Source organism: Pogoniulus pusillus, chromosome 6 (assembly GCF_015220805.1).
Source record: "Pogoniulus pusillus isolate bPogPus1 chromosome 6, bPogPus1.pri, whole genome shotgun sequence".
In the NCBI taxonomy this organism is placed as follows: domain Eukaryota; kingdom Metazoa; phylum Chordata; class Aves; order Piciformes; family Lybiidae; genus Pogoniulus; species Pogoniulus pusillus.
Genome location: NC_087269.1, coordinates 4,549,103 through 4,569,680, shown reverse-complemented (window position 1 = coordinate 4,569,680; position 20,578 = coordinate 4,549,103). Strand labels below are relative to the sequence as shown.

At 48.7% G+C, this 20,578-nt stretch overlaps 1 protein-coding gene across 1 annotated transcript; it reads right to left on the bottom strand.

Moving 5' to 3' along the window:
* Window positions 1-2,882: 2,882 nt before the first annotated feature.
* Window positions 2,883-19,116, bottom strand: SFXN4 (sideroflexin 4). Its single transcript, XM_064144273.1, has 14 exons — window positions 19,013-19,116; window positions 18,841-18,906; window positions 16,138-16,212; window positions 15,106-15,132; window positions 14,927-14,981; window positions 13,914-13,939; window positions 12,629-12,679; window positions 12,474-12,539; window positions 11,865-11,933; window positions 8,935-9,025; window positions 7,950-8,065; window positions 6,905-6,990; window positions 5,224-5,338; window positions 2,883-3,193 (listed from the first exon to the last, which is right to left on the bottom strand). The coding sequence occupies exons 1-14, from the start codon at window positions 19,049-19,051 to the stop codon at window positions 3,116-3,118; spliced, it is 960 nt and encodes a 319-aa protein (XP_064000343.1). The 5' UTR covers window positions 19,052-19,116; the 3' UTR covers window positions 2,883-3,115.
* Window positions 19,117-20,578: the final 1,462 nt, after the last annotated feature.

The window sequence follows — 20,578 nt, the reverse complement described above, 5'->3', positions numbered from 1 at the left end:
AACAGACACCATTACCAGACCTATTCCATGAGCCTTACTCAGAATTATTATGACATCAGTTTGCTTAAAACACCCAAGTGAGGTGCCAGAGAATTTATAGCTTGTCTAGTTACCATGACAATTCAAAGCCCACAGATGTGTTCTCTTCAATCTGTTGGCTTTTCTCTCCTGTTGGGCTTTTCTTGTTTGTTAGTTTTTGCTACCACTGTGGTTCATGTCACTTGCATTTACTTTAGCTCTTCTTAAATCATAGAATCATAGAATGGTTTAGGTTGGAAGGGACCTCAAAGATCATCCAGTTCCAGCCCCCTGCCATAGGCAGGGACACCTCCCACCAGCACAGCTTGCTCGAGGCCTCATCCAGCTTGGCCTTGAACACGTCCAGGAAGGGAGCAGACACAACCTCCCTGGGCAACCTGTGCCAGTGTCTCACCACCCTCACTGCAAACAACTTCTTCCTAATGTCCAGTTTCAACGTCTCCTTTGCCACTTTAGACCCATTCCTCCTCATCCTGTCATTACAAGACCTTGTCAATAGTCCCTCCCCAGCCCTCCTGTAGCCCCCTTGAGATACTGGAAGGCCATTCCAACGTCTCCTCAAAGCCTTCTCTTCTCCAGGCTGCAGAGCCCCAACTCTCTCAGCCTGTTCTCAGAGCAGAGCTGCTGCAGCCCTCGGAGCAACTTCATGGCCTCCTCTGGACTCAATCCAACAGTTTCATGTCCTTCTTGTGCTGGAGGCTCCAGAATGGCACACAATACTCCAAGTGAGGTCTCAGAAGAGCAGAGCAAAGGGACAGAAACCCCTCCCTTGCCCTGCTGGCCACACTGCTCTTGCTGCAACCCAGCACATGGTTGCTATCTGGGCTGCGTGTACACACTGCCAGCTCACATTGAGCTTTTCATCAACCCAGACCCTCAGGTTTTGATGCTTGAAAAAGGAGTGGGGAGAAGTGGGCCACCTAAGGTTTACTGGGAGTGGAATTAGACTCCACATGAGTTTGTTATTGAAATAGAATTAATAGAGACACAGGATTTTGGAGGACATGATTGCAGGATGTAAGCTGTGCCACTGTTATTACAGATTTGGGAGGAGAAAAATGCTTCACTGAAAGAGGCAGGCTGAGAGCATAAGCCTGTTCCACCTGATCCTGGTATCTAAGGAAAAAGCAGTGCAAGCTAAGTGCCCCTAGTGTCCTCTCATCTCAGGAAGGCTGAGCCTTACATGTTTCTTGTAGTGTCTCCTTTTGGCTGCTGTTGGAATAGCATTTGGTCAGGCAAACCTTTAGCCTGACAGTAGAATTGCTTTTATAGGATTTTACTGTGTACTCAAGAACATGACCCACAGACTTGAGGCTAAGGATGCAGAGAGACTGTTCACAAAGGCCTGCAGTGACAGGACAGGGGCAATGGCTTTAGAGCAGATTTAGATTGGATGTTAGGAACAAGTTCTGCACCATAACAGTAGTGGAACATTGGAACAGGTTGCCCAGGGAGGTAGTTGAGGCCCCATCCCTGGAGATATTAAAGGTGAGGCTCATCAGGGCTCTGGGCAGCCTGATCTGGTTGAGGATATCCCTGCTGACTCCAGAGGGGCTTGGACTGGATGACTTTTGGAGGTCTCTTCCAACTCAGACCATTCCATAACTCTAAATGATCCTTTACCTCCAGGGGAGTAGTGCAAACCCTTTGCCACTTACAGATAGAATCCACACTGCCTCCCTGGAACAGCTCTACAGCATGCTCCCAACTTATTGCTCCTTAAGGTGGGCTGCTTGCTCCCCTGTCCTCTTGCCATGTCTGTTCCTTCTAACCCAGACTGTTTCTGATTCCCTGCGGTGAGTTGTTAGAGGGAGGCTCAAAAAAGGCAGAACTCAGAAAGCTAAACTCAACTTCCCTGCTTCCTGCTTTTATTCAATGTCAAAAGCACAGCAGGAGCTGGTTGCCTGCTGCAAAAGCCAGCCTGGCTTTGCTCTGTGCTGTTGCCTTCCTGTAGGGATAGAGTGGATTGGGAAAACCATTGGTTCCTCATGCTACAGAAAGGAACCTAATCCTCCAGCAGTGACCTGTGTATTGTGCTCTAAGGAAGTTGGATTTTGGCAGAGCTTGGAGGCTGTGCTTGTGAAACTGTGTGGAAGTGATTGTTACATTATATAGTGTCTATTCACACTTGGCATACAGAGCAGCACCTATGACCCCAGCCTATCACTGTCAAAACCACAGGGGCTCCTACCCCACTTGTGGAGCTTCTTTCTACCTTGTTCCACAGAAGAAGGCCTAATCTTGATCTTGTTGGCAGATCAGCAAACCATAGGGAAGCAGCTGTATCAGGTTGCACAAAAGTATCTGCTCAGAAAGGCTGGGGAGGGACTATTGACAAGGTCTTGTAATGACAGTGTGAGGAGGAATGGGTTTAAACTGAAGAGGAGAGATGCAAACTAGATGTCAGGAAAGGGTTCTTTCCAGTGAGGGTGCTGAGACACTGGGAGCCCAGGGAGGTTGTGGCTACTCCTTCCCTGGAGGTGTTCAAGGTCAGGTTGGATGAGGCTTTGAGCAACCTATTCCAGTGGGAGGTGTCCCTGCCTATGGCAGGGGATCTGAACTGGATCATCTTTGAGGTCTCTTCCAACCTAAACCATTCTATGTGCTAAACAACTCAATTGAACTAATATTGCTGCCCTGTCTGGTATCACTTTAATGGCTGCCTCACCCCTGTCTCACCCTTGCAATGGGTGTTACTAACTACAGTGGAACACACAAAGCCATCACTGCCAGAAAAACCAGCCTGACTGGACCCATGGGACTATGCTGTGAATGCCTTTCCCAGGTCTGTTCCTGGAGAGCAGCACATCAAAAGCTGTGGCCACAGCAGCAACAGAATAAACTTTTGCATTCAACAGTCTTTTAATGAAGAGATCAATCAGAGGAGGGAGCACACAGAGCCCAGTTTGTGCAAAACGCTCTGCTGTGGTGCTTCCCACTACAAACTGTGTACAGCAAGAGATTAGTCACAGATAACCAGACTGTAGGCACCTCCAAAATCCATGATTCAGCCCAGTGTGTTGCTGCTTTCAGAGTTCCCCTCCATTACAGCATGTGTCTAGGGCAAAGCCAACCTCTAAATTCCCCTGTTGTAGAATAACTCCGATTCTTCCGTCGACGACAGAATTTCTGCTTCCAGGTCTGCTCGTTTGATCTGCAGTGCAGAGGGAAAAGAAAATCAGCCTCACCAAATCATAGAATCACACAATGGTTTAGGTTGGAAGGGACCTCAAAGATCATCCAGTTCCAAACCCCTGCCATAGGCAGGGACACCTCCCACTAGAACAGGTTGCTCAAGACCTCATCCAATCTGGCTTTGAACACCTCCAGGGAGGGAGCAGCCACAACCTCCCTGGGCAACCTGTGCCAGTGTCTCACCACCCTCACTGCAAACAACTTCTTCCTAATGTCCAGTTTCAATCTCTCCTCTACCACTTTAAACCCATTCCTCCTCATCCTGTCATTACAAGACCTTGTCAATAGTCCCTTCCCAGCCCTCCTGTAGCCCCCTTCAGATACTGAAAGGCCACTCCAGGGTCTCCTGGAAGCCTTCTCTTCTCCAGGCTGAAGAGCCCCAACTCTCTCAGCCTGTCCTCATAGCAGAGCTGCTGCAGGCCTCTGATCATCAGCCCTCAGATCCTGCAAAGAATGTCCTAAGCCTTCACTGAACTGTGCACAACTTGGATCCCTGTACTCAGAAGCAAGGCTTTATGGGGTTTGGGATTCTTTGGCTGGGAGTGTGAGGATTTTTCTTGATTTGGGGTTGCTGGGTTTTTTGGATGATTTTTTTTTCTTCTTTAGCACTTCCTACAGCTGCACACACAAGGGAAGAAATACATTTTCATTTAAAATTAGAGGTCTGAGCTCTGAACAGAGCATTAGGGACATGATCTCTGTTCACTACAGAAACACAGAGTTTTTTAGGTTATTAAAGACCTTTAAGACCATCAAGTCCAACTTTTAAGTATATTTGGGTGACTCATCCAGAAGAATTTCTGCTGTGGGCTGAGCAATTAGGAAGCTCAAAGGGACTGAGGGAGTTGGGGCTGTTTAGTCTGAAGAAGAGGAGGCTGAGGGGAGATCTCATGGCTGTACACAGCTACCTGAAAGAGCCTTGTGGAGGGGCTGCTGCTGGTCTCTTCTCACAGGTAAATAGCAATAGAACAAGAGGGAATGACCTCAAGCTGCCACTGGGTAGGTTTAGACTGGACATTAGGAAACATTTTTTTCCCAGCACGAGTGGTCAGACACTGGAATGAGCTGCCCAGGGAGGTGGTGGAGTCATCAACCCTGGATGTGTTTAAGGGTTGGTTGGATGTGGCGCTTGGGGAAATAGTTTAAAGGTGATCTTTGTAGAGTAGGGATAAAATGGTTGGACTTGGTGATCCTGAGGGGCTTTTCCAACTGGGATGTTTCTGTGATTCTGAACCTATCAGCCCTGCCCTCAGTACATAATTTGTCACAAGTCCCTCATTTCTGTTCAGCTTACCCCTGTTGCTGTAAGAGATTAAGAAACCTAAGAGAGTACAATGCCAGAAGGTTTAGGCAAATAAAATAAGCCACTGAAAATTGCAGGAGTCCAGCCTGTGATTTTTCTGAGAAATCACACAGTGCTGATACGAAAGAGGAAATAAATGCAGAAGGGAACCCTGGGCTCCTCTCTCACTTGGCTTTCTTCAAAGCCCCAGGTTCAAGTGGTACTTCTCCACTTAAAACCTGCCAGTTTGGAGTTCCTGGCCAGTGAACAGGTTACACTTTGCAGCTCAATGAGGAGATGTCACATATGAGTTGCTTTAGCTCCCCTGTGAGCTCATGCAGACTTTGCACAAACAAATTCTCATTTACATCCCTCCTTCCTCCAGCAGGACTGAAAACAGCACTGGTGGAGCCTGAGTTTTAACCTTTAAGACAGCTCTCCTGACCTTGCATGCTTCAGACTTGTGCAAATCTGATACATCTACATTGAGAAGTGTACAGGTAAATACCACACCTTCTAACTTAGACATAGCAAGTCCTAGCAAAGCCTTCACAAGCAGCCTCTGCTGCCCCATTGCACATGCACAACCACATTACTCCTATCAGTTTTCTTCTATATTACCTCAAGACTGCTGGCCACAGGTCCAGAAGATCTATCTAGGAGATAGGTAACACTAATCCTAAATCAGCTGCTGTGAAAGAACTTACCACCCCACACTGTGGGTACAGGCTGAGGGAAACTGGCAGCATCGCTGTTAGCACAGAGGTGATAAGAAGCATTCTCACTGAAGCCAGAGCACGGGGAGTTTTTGCAAGTTTTGTTCTGTCCAAGACATCAAAAAGGCAAAACAACATCAGTTTGGGCTTGAAAAACCATCTGATGGTGAGACAAAGAGCATTAGCTACTACTGTAGTGGTTGAAACCGCACTGAAATGAGTAATACCCTAGGCTTACAAATCCTGAAGAGGTTTCCTTCCTTTATTTCCTCTGTTCTTACTCCTGACATCCTGCTCTTCCCTTTTATTTTGCACTTAGCTGCAGCATTTCCCCAAGCCCAGACTGTCAAGACAAGATGGAGAAAATAAGAAGTGAGATCAAAGTGTCAAAAGCAAAGGAGGTGCAGTAGTGCTTTAAGCTGTCTCAGTTCTTTGACTTTCCATTTTTCTTGCTTTACCCCCTTCCCTTTCAGACTTAGTTCCTCTTGGCATTCCTGCTTTGCTCTGTGCAAAAACAAGGGTATTACTCAATAGAAATTTACAATTTTCTCTGACATCTGCATTTATGTCTTCAGTAACAGAAGTCCCTTAAGCTAAAAAAAGACAAACCAGGGGGTAACGAAATGACTTAGGCAATACCAAATTGCAGGACACCCATGATCCCTACCTGTGTTACTGACATAGATGATCTCTACCAAACACCCAGGGCAGGCTAACAACTCTCTCACAAAGCATACAGCAAATTCTTGTTGTGCTGCAAGGGCTTCCAAAGGTTGCAAAAGCAAGGACATGTTTTACGGTATCATGGAATCACAGATTGGCTTGAGTTGAAAAGGATCTTAAAGATCATCTAGTTTTACCCTCCCCCCCCCCCCCCACCATGCACAGGGACACTTTCCACTAGACTATGTTGCTGAAGGCCTCATCCAGCCTGGTCTTATAGAATCATATCATAGAATCGAGCAGGTTGGAAGAGACCTCCAAGGTCATCCAGTCCAACCTATCACGCAGCCCTACCCAGTCAACTAGACCATGGCACTAAGTGCCTCATCCAGGCTTTTCTTGAGAACCTCCAGGGATGAAGTTGCTCACAACGTCTCTGGGCAACCCATTCCAGTGTCTCACCACCCTCACAGTAAAGAACCTCTTCCTAATGTCCAATCTAAATCTACCCTGCTCTAGTTTAAAATCATTGCCCCTTGTCCTATCACCACAGCCTCACTCCAGCTTTCCTGGAGGTCCCCTTCAGGTAACCACTGTAAGGTGTCCCTGGAACCTTCTCTTCTGTGAACTGAAAAACTCCTTCAGCCTGTCCTCATAGGAGGAGTGCTTCAGCCCTCTGATCATCTTTGTGGCCCTCCTCTGGATTCTCTCCAACAGATCCATATATATATATACATGGGAAACCATTTGGAAGCTGGGATCCAGCTTTAGCTGGAGATTCAAGTGCCATATTACCTCTTTAGAAATAACACGGCTAAGCTGAGAACAACTTTGACACTGAGACTCAAATCAAGTTAGGGACTGCAGGTGCTGGAAACCAGAACACAAACATGTTTCCTGCATGGCAGTAGAGAGGAAATCCTCACAGTTTTACACAGCCTCCTGCAAGCCCTCAATGCATGGAGGTGGAGATAACCAGATTCATTTACTGATCTAAATGGACTCCTACCTTTCCACAAAGTACATCAGCAGACTTGGCAGGAAGAATGTTGTCCCAAACAAGGCTGCTCTTGACAGTGCTGTTTCTCTAACGGCCTGCAGAGAGAGAGGAAAAGAAACGTTGTTAAAGCAGTACTCTGTGCAACCTCCCCACCTGTGTTGCTCTGAGCACTTCTCTGCCTTAATCTCTGCAGTTTTAAACATAGGGATAAAGCATTTGTTAAAGGAATTCTTTCTTAAATGGGAACTCAACTCCTACAAGAGGCAAATATTCCCCTTGTGACTAATATCTTAAAAGAGAGATGAAAATGCTGAGGCCACATCAATTTTTCCTACCATGATAATCATTTTGCTGAGGCTTGGTTTTCTTGTGCTGAACTTGTTCCAAGTGGTTGTACCTTCTGGGCACTGGAATCTGAGCTTCTCTCTCCAGCTGTCCACAACACTTTTTGCTCCTCTAGCTGTTTCCTTCCCTCTGAACAGCAGCACAGGAAGGGAGGGTCACTGATACCACCTAAAATTGTGCCTCCTTGCCCTAGTTCCTGTGGCAGGCTCTATACTGGATGTTGATGAGCAAAGCAAGGAGCAAATAGAGAGACAGCAACTGAAGCCCAAGGATAAAATGCGGTAGCACACTACAGATCAGGGCACTACTCTCTGGGAGCCACAGGCTTTAAGCAACATTCCCTCTGTAGAAGGTGCATCTGATATGTACAACACAGGAAGTTTCTCTGAGGTACAGAGAAGCACCAGAAGAAGGAGCAAGAATTTCCTTCTGAGGTGACCAGGGAAAGCAGAAATGCCTGCAGTAGTCTCTGTAACTGAACTCTGGCACTTGGTATATTGAGCTGGTGAGGCTGCCAAGCCTTGAAAACACAGTCCTGACAGTGCCAACCTGGTTCCAAAGACCTTCCCCAAGCCTTCCCAAAGATTCAGCATCTGACCTGGGGTTCTTTCTTCCAACACATCTAAGTCTTATTTACTCTCAGCATCACATCCAGCTCTTTGGAGAGAACGAAAGGCAAGTCAAGAGAGGCTTCCACCCCCTCACTTACCTTCTCACCGGCTGCCTTTGACACTCCCACAACCTTGCCATTCCTATCCATCACTTCAATCCCATTCTCAAATTCTGGGCTTCTCACTGCTGCCACAGTAAATGCACTCAACAAGCCTGCAGAGTTAAAGAGGATTTTGCTTTAAAAAGATCCAAAAGGACTATCTCAGTAGTAACATTGGTCATGATGTGCATTTTACATATCCAGTTCAATTTAACCTTGACAGCTTAAGAAGAGACTGTCCCATAAAAATATGCTTGGGCTTTGAAGTTCTGTTCCAGAAGTTTGAGTGAGATTTTAAGGGCCAAACTTAAAAGGTGCTTTATCATTACAGCCTTGCAGCTTTCAATCCCTACCATCCAGCTCAAACCAAGAGTTCTTAGGAGAAAAGAGAAGGGGTTGTGCCATGGAGAGGTTTTGTACTGGTCAGTGCAAAATCCAGCACAGAAGAGAATACCCTGAAGGGAACAACCTTGAAGCAGAGACTGCATCCCTGATCTAAAAAGGAGGGTGTCAGGGGAAGCCATGGTGTCAGGAGCTGCCCAGGGAGCTGGTGGAGTCACCAACCCTGGATGTGATGCTTGGGGATATGTTTTAGAGTGAACCTTGTAGAGTTGGGATATGGGTTCAAGGCAGGATTGGACGTGGCACTTGGTGCCATGGTCTAGCCTTGAGCTCTGTGGTAACAGGTTGGACTTGATGATCTGTGAGGTCTCTTCCAACCTTGGTGATACTGTGATACTGTGGTTGGACTTGGTGATCCTGAGGGGCTTCTCCAACTGGAATGTTTCTGTGCCTGTGTGAAACACAGGGCAGCTGCAGGGAGCAGTGAGCGCTGACCCTCACACAGAACTGCCAGTAGCCAGCAAAGTGACTAGGAAGCAGTCAGACCCCATCTGAGACCCATGCAAGAGAACTGTGCAGTCAGACTGGGGCAGCACACCGCCCTCAGAGCAGCTGCAGGAGGCAGTTTGGTTGTACTTACCGAGCAGAGGAGCATAGAGGAGTTTTTTGATGATGAGTTGTGCTAAGGGATTCGTCAGCGTGTAACGATTCATGAAATAAAGAGGAAAAGCCTAAGGCATGGAGAGGAGACAGGCACCTTCCATTAACAACATGTGCACAGCAACAGCTCAGGAAGCCAATCTCTGATTTAGTACAGAATTAACCATCTATAAAAGCAGACAGATGCCTTGGTCTAACAACCCAGCAAATGACAGGTGCTTAGTGACTGAAGCTATCTGTAATCACTCTTTTAGGTAAGAATGCAAACTAGTATGGTTAAAACAGCATTCAACTTAAAAAAGCATCTCTCTTCCCTGTGAGGAGAGACTGAGGGAGTTGGGGCTGTTCAGTCTGGAGAGGAGAAGGCTCCCAGGTGGCCTTATTGTGGTCTTTCAGTATCTTAAGAGAGCCTACAAGAAAGCTGGGGAGGGACTTTTTAGGCTGTCAGGGAGAAATAGGACCTGGGGGAACGAACCAAGCTAGAAATGGGTAGATTCAGACTGGATGTTAGGAAGAAGTTGTTCAGCATGAGGGTGGTGAGAGCCTGGAATGGGTTGCCCAGGGAGGTGGTGGAAGCCTCACCCCTGGAGGTGTTTAAGGCCAGGCTGGATGAGGCTCTAGACAGCCTGATGTAGTGTGAGGTGTCCCTGCCCATGGCAGGAGGGTTGGAACTGGATGATCCTTGTGGTCCCTTCCCACCCTGACTGAATCTATGATTGTAAACATTATGATGTAGAGGGAACAGCAGTAGGAATGCAGAGGAATAAAAAGGAAAACAACCTCTCTGACTAATATTCCTTGGACATCTTTTCCAACTGTCTTGTGACACCTCCTGCTCTCTCCCCAACAGGACACCTGATGTATTTGTCCCTGATTCTCTCCACTTTCAGGTCAGTTCTATATTTCTGTAACACCTTTTGATTTAGGAATCAAACAGCCAGGACACAAGCTAGTACTCAGAGTCCTCTTTGGAGGATGAAGGGCAAAAAAATCCCACTTTCACCACAGGCATAGCTGCCTCCCCAGACCCTAAGTGCTGCTGAGTTTTGTCTGGGGAACAGAGGTGAAAGACCCTCTAATCAAAGTAGGAACAGTTGTATTTTCCTGCCAGGAGGCTTCTAAAATTCACTGCTTGCTGTGGAGAGTGAGGAAATGCTCCACAGGGCCACCTACACTCACAATCATGAGGACAGCAGAGCTCATCCTGGTGTAGCAAACTCCAGAAACCACAAATTCCTATTCCAGCAGAGCACAGAGTTGGCCAAGTAGCCCTTGGCTACTTAGCCCTCCTGGGAGGCAAATTTAACTGCATGCAGGGCAGGGTTTTAATAGGTCTGCTGTTTCTGGGAATCTGAGCTAGCTATGCAGTGCAGATTGCTGCAGACCTCACCACTTGTTTAGAGCAAGACAGAGCTCTTCCACAGCAGCACATCAAAAATCAGCTAGAATAACCCAGTGAGTCACTCTGTGTTTGTAAACCCTGCTCATTTCCTCTCATCACACATCTTTTTGAGCTTGCAGAATAATAAATCACTGACAGGATTGTCAGGGTTGTAATATACCTAGACTTCAGCAAGGCCTTTGACACTGTCTGCCATAGCAATCTCCTGGCCAAACTGGCAGCCCATGGCTTGGACAGGGGCACTCTGTGCTGGGTTAGGAACTGGCTGGGTGGCCAAGCCCAGTGAGTGGTGGTGAGTGGAGCCACATCCAGTTGGCAGCTGTCACTACCACACCACTACCACACACAGTGGTGTGCCCCAGGGATCAGTGCTGGGCACAATCCTGTTTAGTATCTTTGTTAATGATCTGGATGAGGAGATTGAGTCCTCCATCACTGAGTTTGCAGATGACACCAAGTTGGGAGCAAGTGTGGATCTGTTGGAGGGCAGGAGGGCTCTGCAGAGAGACCTGGACAGATGGGCACAGTCTAGTGCCATGAGTCTGAACAAGGGCCAGGTTCTCCACAATACAGTGCTACAGCCTGGGGACAGAGTGGCTGGAGAGCAGCCAGGCAGAAAAGGGCCTGTGGGTGCTGACAGAGAGTAGCTGAAGATGAGCCAGCAGTGTGCCCAGGTGGCCAAAAAGGCCAATAGCATCCTGGCCTGGATCAGGAACAGTGTGGCCAGCAGGACAAGGGAGGTTATACTCAACACCGGTTAGGCCACACCTTGAGTCCTGTGTCCAGTTCTGGGCTCCTCAATTCAAGACAGATATTGAGGTGCTTGAAGGTGTCCAGAGAAGGGCACCAGGGCTGGTGAGGAGGCTGGAGCACAGCCCTGTGAGGAGAGGCTGAGGGAGCTGGGGGTGTGCAGCCTGGAAAGGAGGAGGCTCAGAGGGGACCTCATTGCTCTCTACATCTACCTGAAGGGAGGTTGTAGCCAGGTGGGGTTGGTCTCTCCTGACAGACACCCAGGGACAGAACAAGAGGACACAGCCTCAAGCTGCACCAGGTTAGGAAGAAGTTCTTCCCAGCAAGAGTGATTGGCATTGGAATGGGCTGCCCGGAGAGGTGGTGGAGTTCCCATCCCTGGAGGTGTTTAAGAGGAGGCTGGATGAGGCACTTAGTGCCATGGGTTAGTTAATTAGAAGGTGTTAGGTGATAGGTTGGTCTCTTTCAACGTGGTTAATTCTGTGATTCTGTGGAAGGGACCTCAAAGATCGTCCAGTTCCAGGGACACCTCACACTAGACCAAATAAAGAGAAAGACAAAAGAAGACACAGCAGAGGAAGCCAATTAAGGTATTGGCCAACACATGATCAGGAAAATGATCTTACTCTGAACAGATCTGGGGCAAAATAGCAGAGCATCAGCACAATCCTGAAGGGTTTCTGGCAGTGTGATTATCTCAGTGCCTGCTCCTTCTCAGCAGAAATTACTAAGAAAGCAATCACTGAGCAAATACTCACACCAACACCTGATGCATAGGTAATGACTCCCAAGCCGAGGAAGACCTGTTTTTCTTGAACTGAGTACTCCTAAGAAAGACAGAAGAAAACACACTACATAAGCATTTGTAAAGCACTTGTAAATCATGCTCAACAGAGTCAGAATGGAGGGTTACAAGGATGAGGAAGGGACTGGAGCACTGCCTGATGAGGAAGGGCTGAGAGCCCTGGGGCTGGTTAGTCTGGAGAGGAAAAGGCTGAGATAGGATCTGATAAATGTAAATATCTAAGGGATGGGGGTCAGGAAGGAAGGGACAGAGACAGCCTCTGCTCACTCGTGCCCTGCCATAGGACAAGGGGCAAGGGATGCAAACTGCAGCACAGATGAAAAAACTTCTTTACTGTAAGGGTGACAGAGCACTGAACAGCCTCCCAAGAGAGGTCGCAGAGACTTCCAAGCCTTGTCTGGATGTGTTCCTGTACGACCTGCGCTAGATTCTATGGTCCTGCTCTTACAGGGAGGTTGGGTTTGGTCTCCAGAGGTCACTTCCAACCCCTAACATCCTGTGGCCCAGTGAAAATAGTCTTGCACGATGAAGCTGCTTTCTAAACCAAAAACTCAACACATACCTCATCCTTTACAGTATGGTTTCCATTCAGCAGGGTGAACACCGTGGTGTACGTGTGAAACGCGAACTGCAGGAACGAGAGGTTAGAAACAAACAGACATCTGGGATCCAGACTGGAAGACTTGTAAATGGAGCTCAAAAGAAAGAGGCAATTACCTGACCAAAGAAATTTTGCTTTGGTTGGAGCTGCATAGATGAAAATATAACCTAAAAAGGAAAATTGCCACGTTACTGTTTGCAGCAGCAAGGGCTCCAGTCAGCATCTGAGGCTGTTTGCCTTGGTTCTAGGATACACGCTTGCTACAGATGGGACATGCTCACTTCTATCAAACACAAAACACAGAAACAAGGTGATTAAAACATTGTGGGCAAGAATATTTGAGAAAGATGCTTTCCCATCCAAAATTAAAAGCTTTTGTACCTGTGAAGCTTAAACAGATGCATCTAAAACAACTAAGTAAAAATGTCATTAAAGAAGCAAACCAGAAAGGGTCAGATAGTTTTGCCTAGAGGGGTATAAATAGTAGATTGAACTGATGAGATCAAAGATTTTGCAAGTTGCTTCCCAACTCCTCCTTAAATTCAGACACCAAATCACAGCCTTGAGGTCTGACCTACCAAGTTCAAGGCGTGGAGCACTCTGAGAGTCAGAGAATCAAGCAGGTGGGAAGAGACCTCCAAGATCATCCAGTCCAACCTAGCATCCCAGCCCTGTCCAGTCAACTAGAGCATGGTACTAAGTGCCTCATCCAGGCTTTTCTGGAACACCTCCAGGGATGGTGACTCCACCACCTCCCTGGGCAGCCCATTCCAATGCCAATCACTCTCTCTGCCAACAACTTCCTCCTAACATCCAGCCTAGACCTCCCCTGGCACAACTTGAGACTGTGTCCCCTTGTTCTATTGCTGGGTGCTAGGTTGGACTGGATGATCTTGGAGGTCTCTTCCAACCTGGTTGATTCTATGATTCTAAGTTTGATGGAGCACAACAGTGCCACTTTTGAGCGCTACGACAAGAGTTTTATCTTCTGTAATTTCTTGACAGCTTCATTTCTCACTTAAAAATTCACAGTCTATATAAAAGAAAAAAAAATAATACTCTGATACACAGAACACAAAGCTCTGACACCTTCCTTCTGCAGGTACAGTTCTCTGAGGTCAAACAGATCAAGACCAGGCCTTGTTCTCAGTGCTGCGCAAATGTCACCTGGCAGCAGAAAGCTGACTTTCACACATGAACATCTCTTTCAGTACTGCTGGTGGCAGATTTGGGCTTCCTATGAGATTCCTTAAGGGCTCACTATCTAGGTTACTCAGTAGTTGCCATAGAACAGGTGTTCTTTTCAAAGCTTGTGTTGAAAATACAACTAAGCAGCCTAAACTCTTCTGTTCCTGGCTTTGGGAGGATGTAAGCTGTGTGGCATCTTTCATGATTACTCACCAATGGAAGAGATAAAGGCAGGAAGGCTAAAAAGAAAGAAAACTTTATTTCAGTAAAAAAAAATATAGCTGTTGTGAGTCTAGATGGATGCTTTTGAGCAGAAAATTCCCCTAACCTTCTCCCCCTCTAGTTTCAGCTCTGAGTAAAACACTGCCCACAGAAAAACCACCATCATCAAGGACTCAATTTCTAACCTTTGTCTCTCCTTGCTCATTCAAGAAGCCAGAATACCTGGTCAGGGCTTATAGCCAAAAGGAGCCTTTGTGAACTCCACCCAACATGGCCTCTTGGAAACTGTGCAACTGAGCTCTGAACTGAAATTCAACTTTCTGTTCACAAAGAGGTCAGGTGGCAACAACAGCTGCCTCAGCTGAGAGTGCTCAGAGGAGATAATGAGTAAATGGCCTAAGCATGGTTGTATCTGATTAATAACCTGTGCCTGTCTTGGCTCCCTGAACAACTCAAGCAGAATTTATCTGCCACTACAGCAAGTAAATTCACACAAGCAGTCACATCCATCAAGTGGAAACTTAGAGTAGACTTTTTCACATCAAGGGATTTGGGAGCTCATTCTGCAGTGACAAGAAACCAAGACTGGTCAAAGCATTTCCATCTAGCTGAGCAGGTAAACTGGGGAAAAATCCTCAAGAGGAAAGTAGAAATAAATAAATCCCCAATAGACATGACAATAGCACTAACAGAAGAGTCTGCTTGATTTTCTGTATGGAGAATCACAGAATCACCAAGTCCAATCCATATCCCTACTCTACAAGGTTCATCCTAAACCATATCCCCAAGCACCACATCCAAATGACTTTTAAACACATCCAGGGTTGATAACTCCACCACCTCCCTGGGCAGCTCATTCCAGTCCACGAAAAGCAGCCCATTCCAATGCCTGACCACTCTTCCTGGGCAAAAAAAGAAGCTGTAGTATCACAGTGACTATTTACTATGAACTAATCCCCTTTGATGCTTCAGTCATGCACAAAACTTCTCCTAAGAGAACTTACCTGGAGGTCTACACAAAACAGGTGTTATTTGGTTTGTATCAGGATGTGCACTGGACTTAAAAGACAAGGGGGGGTGGGGGAGGGAAAGGCAAATTAGACCACCTTTGTCATGTGGTCCTTTCTTTTCCAAGAAAGGAAAATACAACATAGCTATATTTCTAAGTACTTGGTAAACTTACCAGGCTTAGCAGGAAGGCTTGTCTGACCTATAAACAATTAGTTAATCAGTTAGTAATCAAGTTTCAGAAGGGACTGGCTTAAAAAGTCTAATAAACTTAGCAATAAGATTTTTGTTTTACAATAACTGGAAGCATTCTTTTCCAGTGACTCCATATGTGGAGTGTCACATAGGTATTACAACCCTTTGGTTATTTTCTTCCCTACAATTTCTCTCCACATGCTCATTGTTGAATGTAGCTTACATCTCCTGTGCTGTGCTGCAGCATCAAAGCAGACACAGTGGCAGAACAGGAAGATGACTTTCCACTAAGTTAAGCTAGCAGGTATTTGAAAGCAGAAACCAACAAGTCTTACACATGGCTGAAAACCTAAAAGCTTATGTTAAGACTTCAGCTTCTCTGGAATCCCACACACTGTTATCTCTCCTTTCAGGCTTTGACACAGAAGGTACTAAATGCCATGTGGAAAGAGCAAAGCCCACAAGGAATCAAAAGACTCTTCCTAAGGAAGCAAGGGCTGAGCACTACTTTCCAGCAATTCCACAAGGAAGTTTCCTCCTCGAAGTGCTGCTAATGCTCCTCTTTGTGAAATCTGAAACTAAACCAACCTGATGCAACATCTGAGATTCCAAATGTAAGCACTTTAACTATTAATCACCTACCTCCATCACCATCCCAGCTAACAAGAGATAAGCTTAGAGCAGGGATTCCTAGAGTGAGCTGAGTGCAGGTTTTCAACTCAGCTTTGGGCTACACAACCTAGCACTCTCCAGGGTGATGATAGTGCCATTTGGCACCAGTAGTCACCCAAAGCAGTACTGCCATTTGGCACCAGTAGCCCTCCAAAGCCATTTCTACCAGATTCAGAGATGAGAAAAATCTCTGTGGCAATGAGGTTCTTCTTGTGTTGTCTCTACTACCTGAATCTCAGCAGCATTCTTGCCTGCTACATCTTCTAATAGCAACAACTATTTCAGCCATGGAAAAAAAAAAGAGACATTTTTATTTTCTATGAACTGCATTTCCAAATACCTGATCATTCTGTATAGGCTCACTTGGTGTCTTTACACTCTCCTCTAGCAACTGCCTGCTGCTTCTTATTTCATCCTATGTTTGAGGGAGAAAAAAAAGTTAATGAGGAACACACAGAATATAGAATAAGGCTGCATCAGGAACAGTGTGGCCAGTAGGTCAAGGGAGGTTATTCTTCCCCTGTACTCAGCACTGGTCAGACCACACCTTGAGTATTGTGTCCAGTTCTGGGCCCCACAATTCAAGAAGGATGTTGAGGTGCTGGAACATGTCCAGAGAAGGGCAACAAAGCTGGTGAGGGGGCTGGAGCACAAATCCTATGAGGAGAGGTTGAGGGAGCTGGGCCTGTTTAGCCTGGAGGAGGCTCAGGGGTGATCTTATTACTGTCTACAACTACCTGAAGGGGCATTGTAGCCAGGTGGGGGGTGGCCTCTTCTCCCAGGTAACCAGCAAAAGAACAACGGGACACAGTCTCAAGTTGTGCCAGGGTAGGTCTAGGCTGGATATTAGGAAGAAGTTCTTCACAGAGAGAGTGATTGGCATTGGAATGGGCTGCCCAGGGAGGTGGTGGAGGCACCGTCCCTGGTGGTGTTCAAGCAAAGCCTGGATGAGGCATTTAGTGCCATGGTCTAGTTGACTGGATAGGGCTGGGTGATAGGTTGGAGTGGATGATCTTGGAGGTCTCTTCCAACCTGGTTGATTCTATGATTCTATGATTCTAATTAGAATCACAGAATCATTAGAATCATGAGAATCATTAGAATCACTGAATCAGTCAGAGTTGGAATGGACCACAAGGATCATCTAGTTCCAGCCTCCCTGCCATGGGCAGCGACACCTCACGCTACATCATACTGACCAGCCAGCTGGCTCTCATACAATGTGCTGTGCTTTTTCCTCTGGCACCAGAAGTGGAATGACCCCAAAAAAGAGCACATTTTCCCCAGAATTTTGCTGTCATGACAGTTTCAGAAATTGAGAAGCTACCCTTCAGGAACAATGCTGTGTTTAGTGGCACACTTGTAGAATCATAGAATGGTTCAGGTTGGAAGGGACCTCAAAGATCATCTAGGTCCAACCCCTTGCCATAGGCAGGGACAACTCCCACTAGAACAGGTCGCTCAAGGCCTTATCCAACCTGGCCTTGAACACCTCCAGGGAGGGAGCAGCCACAACCTCCCTGGGCAACCTGTGCCAGTGTCTCACCACCCTCACTGCAAACAACTTCTTCCTAATGTCCAGTTTCAATCTCTCCTCTGCTACTTTAAACCCATTCCTCCTCATCCTGTCATTACAAGACCTTGTCAATAGTCCCTCCCCAGCCCTCCTGGAGCCTCCTTCAGATTCTGGAAGGCCACTCTGAGGTCTCCTCAAAGCCTTCTCTTCTCCAGGCTACAGAGCCCAAACTCTCTTAGCCTATTATCAGAGCAGAGCTGCTGCAGCCCTCTGAGCAACTTCATGGCCTCTGGACTGGCTCCAACAGTTCCATGTCCTTCTTGTGTTGGGGGCTCCAGAACTGCACACAGGACTGCAGGTGGGGTTTGAGGAGAGCAGAGCAAAGGAGCAGAATCCCCTCCCTTGCCCTGCTGCTGACGCTGCTCTTGCTGCAGCCCAGCACACAGCTGCTGCCTGGGCTGCACTCACACTGCCCTATCCTCTCTGAAGCTGTGGCAGTTCCCCACCAGGAGCCCTCCAGCAACTGACTGTATTTAAAAGCAGCCTGTCCAGTGGCTTACTTCATCTGCCAACTCTCGACTGGGTTAATTTAAAGGTTGGTACCACAGCCATGGCCTCAGGAGTTTCTAGCTTTGTTCCATTCCCCTGACAACCTAAAATCTCCCTCCCCAGCTTTCCTGTAGCCCCCTTACAATACTGAAAGGCCACAATAAGCTTCACCTCAGAGCCTTCTCCTCTCCAGACTGCACAGCCCCAACTCCCTCAGTCTCTCCTCACAGCAGCTCTCTGATCATCCTCATGGCCCTTCTCTGGACACCTTCAAGCACATTCATAGCCCTCTTGTCCCAGGGGTCCAGAACTGGATGCAGTACTCCAGGTGGGGTCTCACCAGTGCAGAGCAGAGGGGCAGGATCACTTCCCTCACCCTGCTGCCCTCACTGCTCTTGCTGCAGCCCAGGCTCTGGTTGCTCTCTGGGCTGCAAAAGCTCACTGACAGCTCCTGTTGAGCTTCTCATCCACAGTCTTAGAAGCCTTCTAAGAGTATTGTTCTGTCCATTAGCAGGGTGAACTGCAAGATTAAACTCAAAGAGGCTCGGTCTGAACTGGACATTAGGAGGAAATTCTTCTGTGTGAGGGTGGTGAGGCACTGGAACAGGTTGCCCAGAGAGGCTGTGGATGCCTCATCCCTGGAAGTGCTCAAGGCCAGGCTGCATGGGGCACTGAGCAACCTGATCTGGTGGAAGGTGTCCCTGCCCACGGCATGGGGTCGGAACTAGATGACATTGAATGTCCCTTCCAACACCAGCCACGCTACAATTGATAACCTTCTGACTCCCAGGCCCTGGTTGGAGCAGCAGGCTGCTGGCCCCGAGGGGATGCTGCCCGCATCGGCTCGGAGCGACGTCCCAGCGCCAAGGGCCGGGCGGGGACAGTGCCCTCCCTCCCCACAACGCCCGTCCCGCTGTCACCCCTGCCACCAGCCGCCGTCTGGGACAGAGGGCGACCGGGGCAAGCCGCGCTACTCACGGAGGACTTCAGGAGCAGCAGGGGATCCAAGGCGTCCACCCAGAGCAGAAACCTCTGGAAAAAAGACTGAGGACAGACACGATTCAGAGAGATGGTATTTGGCAGCAGCCCGCCCGAGCTGCGCTGCGCTGTCCTGCCCTCCCTGGCCCCTCCGCTCGCCCCAGCCCCCGACCTGGCCCTCCGCCCGCCAGAACCGCAGGTTGGCGTCCATTGAGCCGCGGCACCGGAAAGCACCCTCCGCGGGAGGGTCCGGCAGCTGCACGCTCCGCCCGGGAACGGTGCCGCCGCGCTACGGTACCCCCCGCCCGCCCGGCCCGGCCGCGCTCCCCGCGGGGTGGGCTCGGCGCCCCGGAGGCGGCTGCGCCCGGAGGCGTCGCTGCCCTGCGGCGGAGGAGAGAGCGAGGGCGGAGGGAGGCGGCAGCAGGGCGCGGGGGCGCTCAGCTCGCAGCGAGGAGAAGCGGATCGCCATCAGGAAAGGTCCCACCGCTTTGTCCCCTTCTCCTCGCCCGGCGCCAGCCGGCACGGCAGAGCCAAGGCGTGGGGCTGCGAGGAGACCCCCGCGACCTCCGCTTTGCCTTACAGCGGCTGAGGTGAGATAGAGCCAGGGGAGCAGAGCGTGGCAGGAGGGTTGGAAGTAGATGAGGGCCACGAAGATGCTCAGAGGGCTGCAGCAGCTCTGCTATGAGCACAGGCTGAGTTGGGACTCCTCAGCCTGGAGGAGAGAAGGCTTCCAGAGACCTTGTAGTGGCCTTCCAGTATCTGAAGGGAGCTGCAGGAAGGCTGGGGAGGGACTATTGACAAGGTCTTACAATGACAGGACGAGGAGGAATGGGTTTAAACTGGCAGAGGGGAGATTGAAACTGGACGTTAGGAAGTTGTTTGCAGTGAGGGTGGTGAGACACTGGCACAGGTTGCCCAGGGAGGCTGTGGCTGCTCCTTCCCCGGAGGTGTGCAAGGCCAGGTTGGATGAGGTTTTGAGGGACCTGTTCTAGTGGGAGGTGTCCCTGCCTATGGCAGGGGGTTGGAACTGGATGACCCCAGTTTAGAAGGGACATTGAGATGCTTGAGCATGTCCAGAGAAGGGCGACGAGGCTGGGGAGAGGCCTTGAGCACAGCCCTACAGGGGGAGAGGCTGAGGGAGCTGGGATTGGTTAGCCTGGAGAAGAGGAGGCTCAGGGGTGACCTTATTGCTGTCTACAACTACCTGAGGGGTGGTTGTGGCCAGGAGGAGGTTGCTCTCTTCTCTCAGGTGGCCAGCACCAGAACAAGAGGACACAGCCTCAAGCTGCACCAGGGGAGATTTAGGCTGGAGGTGAGGAGAAAGTTCTTCACTGAGAGAGTCATTGGACACTGGAATGGGCTGCCCGGGGAGGTGGTGGAGTCGCCGTCCCTGGGGCTGTTCAAGGCAAGGTTGGACGTGGCACTTAGTGCCATGGTCTAGCCTTGAGCTGTGTGGTAAAGGGTTGGACTTGATGATCTGTCAGGTCTCTTCCAACCTTGGTGATACTGTGATACTGTGATACTGTGACCTTTGAGGTCCCTTCCAACCTAAACCATTCTGTGATTCTATGATTCTTTCAGGTCCCTTCCAACCCATACTAGTGTGAGCCTGTAGTCAGTGTCACTGCCCTGCAGTTTCTTGGGTACAGCTGCCACCAACAGCCCTAGTGTGTCATTGTGCATTACTGAGCTGTGCAGGGGATAACTCCACATCTTTGTAGGTCCAGGGGATGGGGTG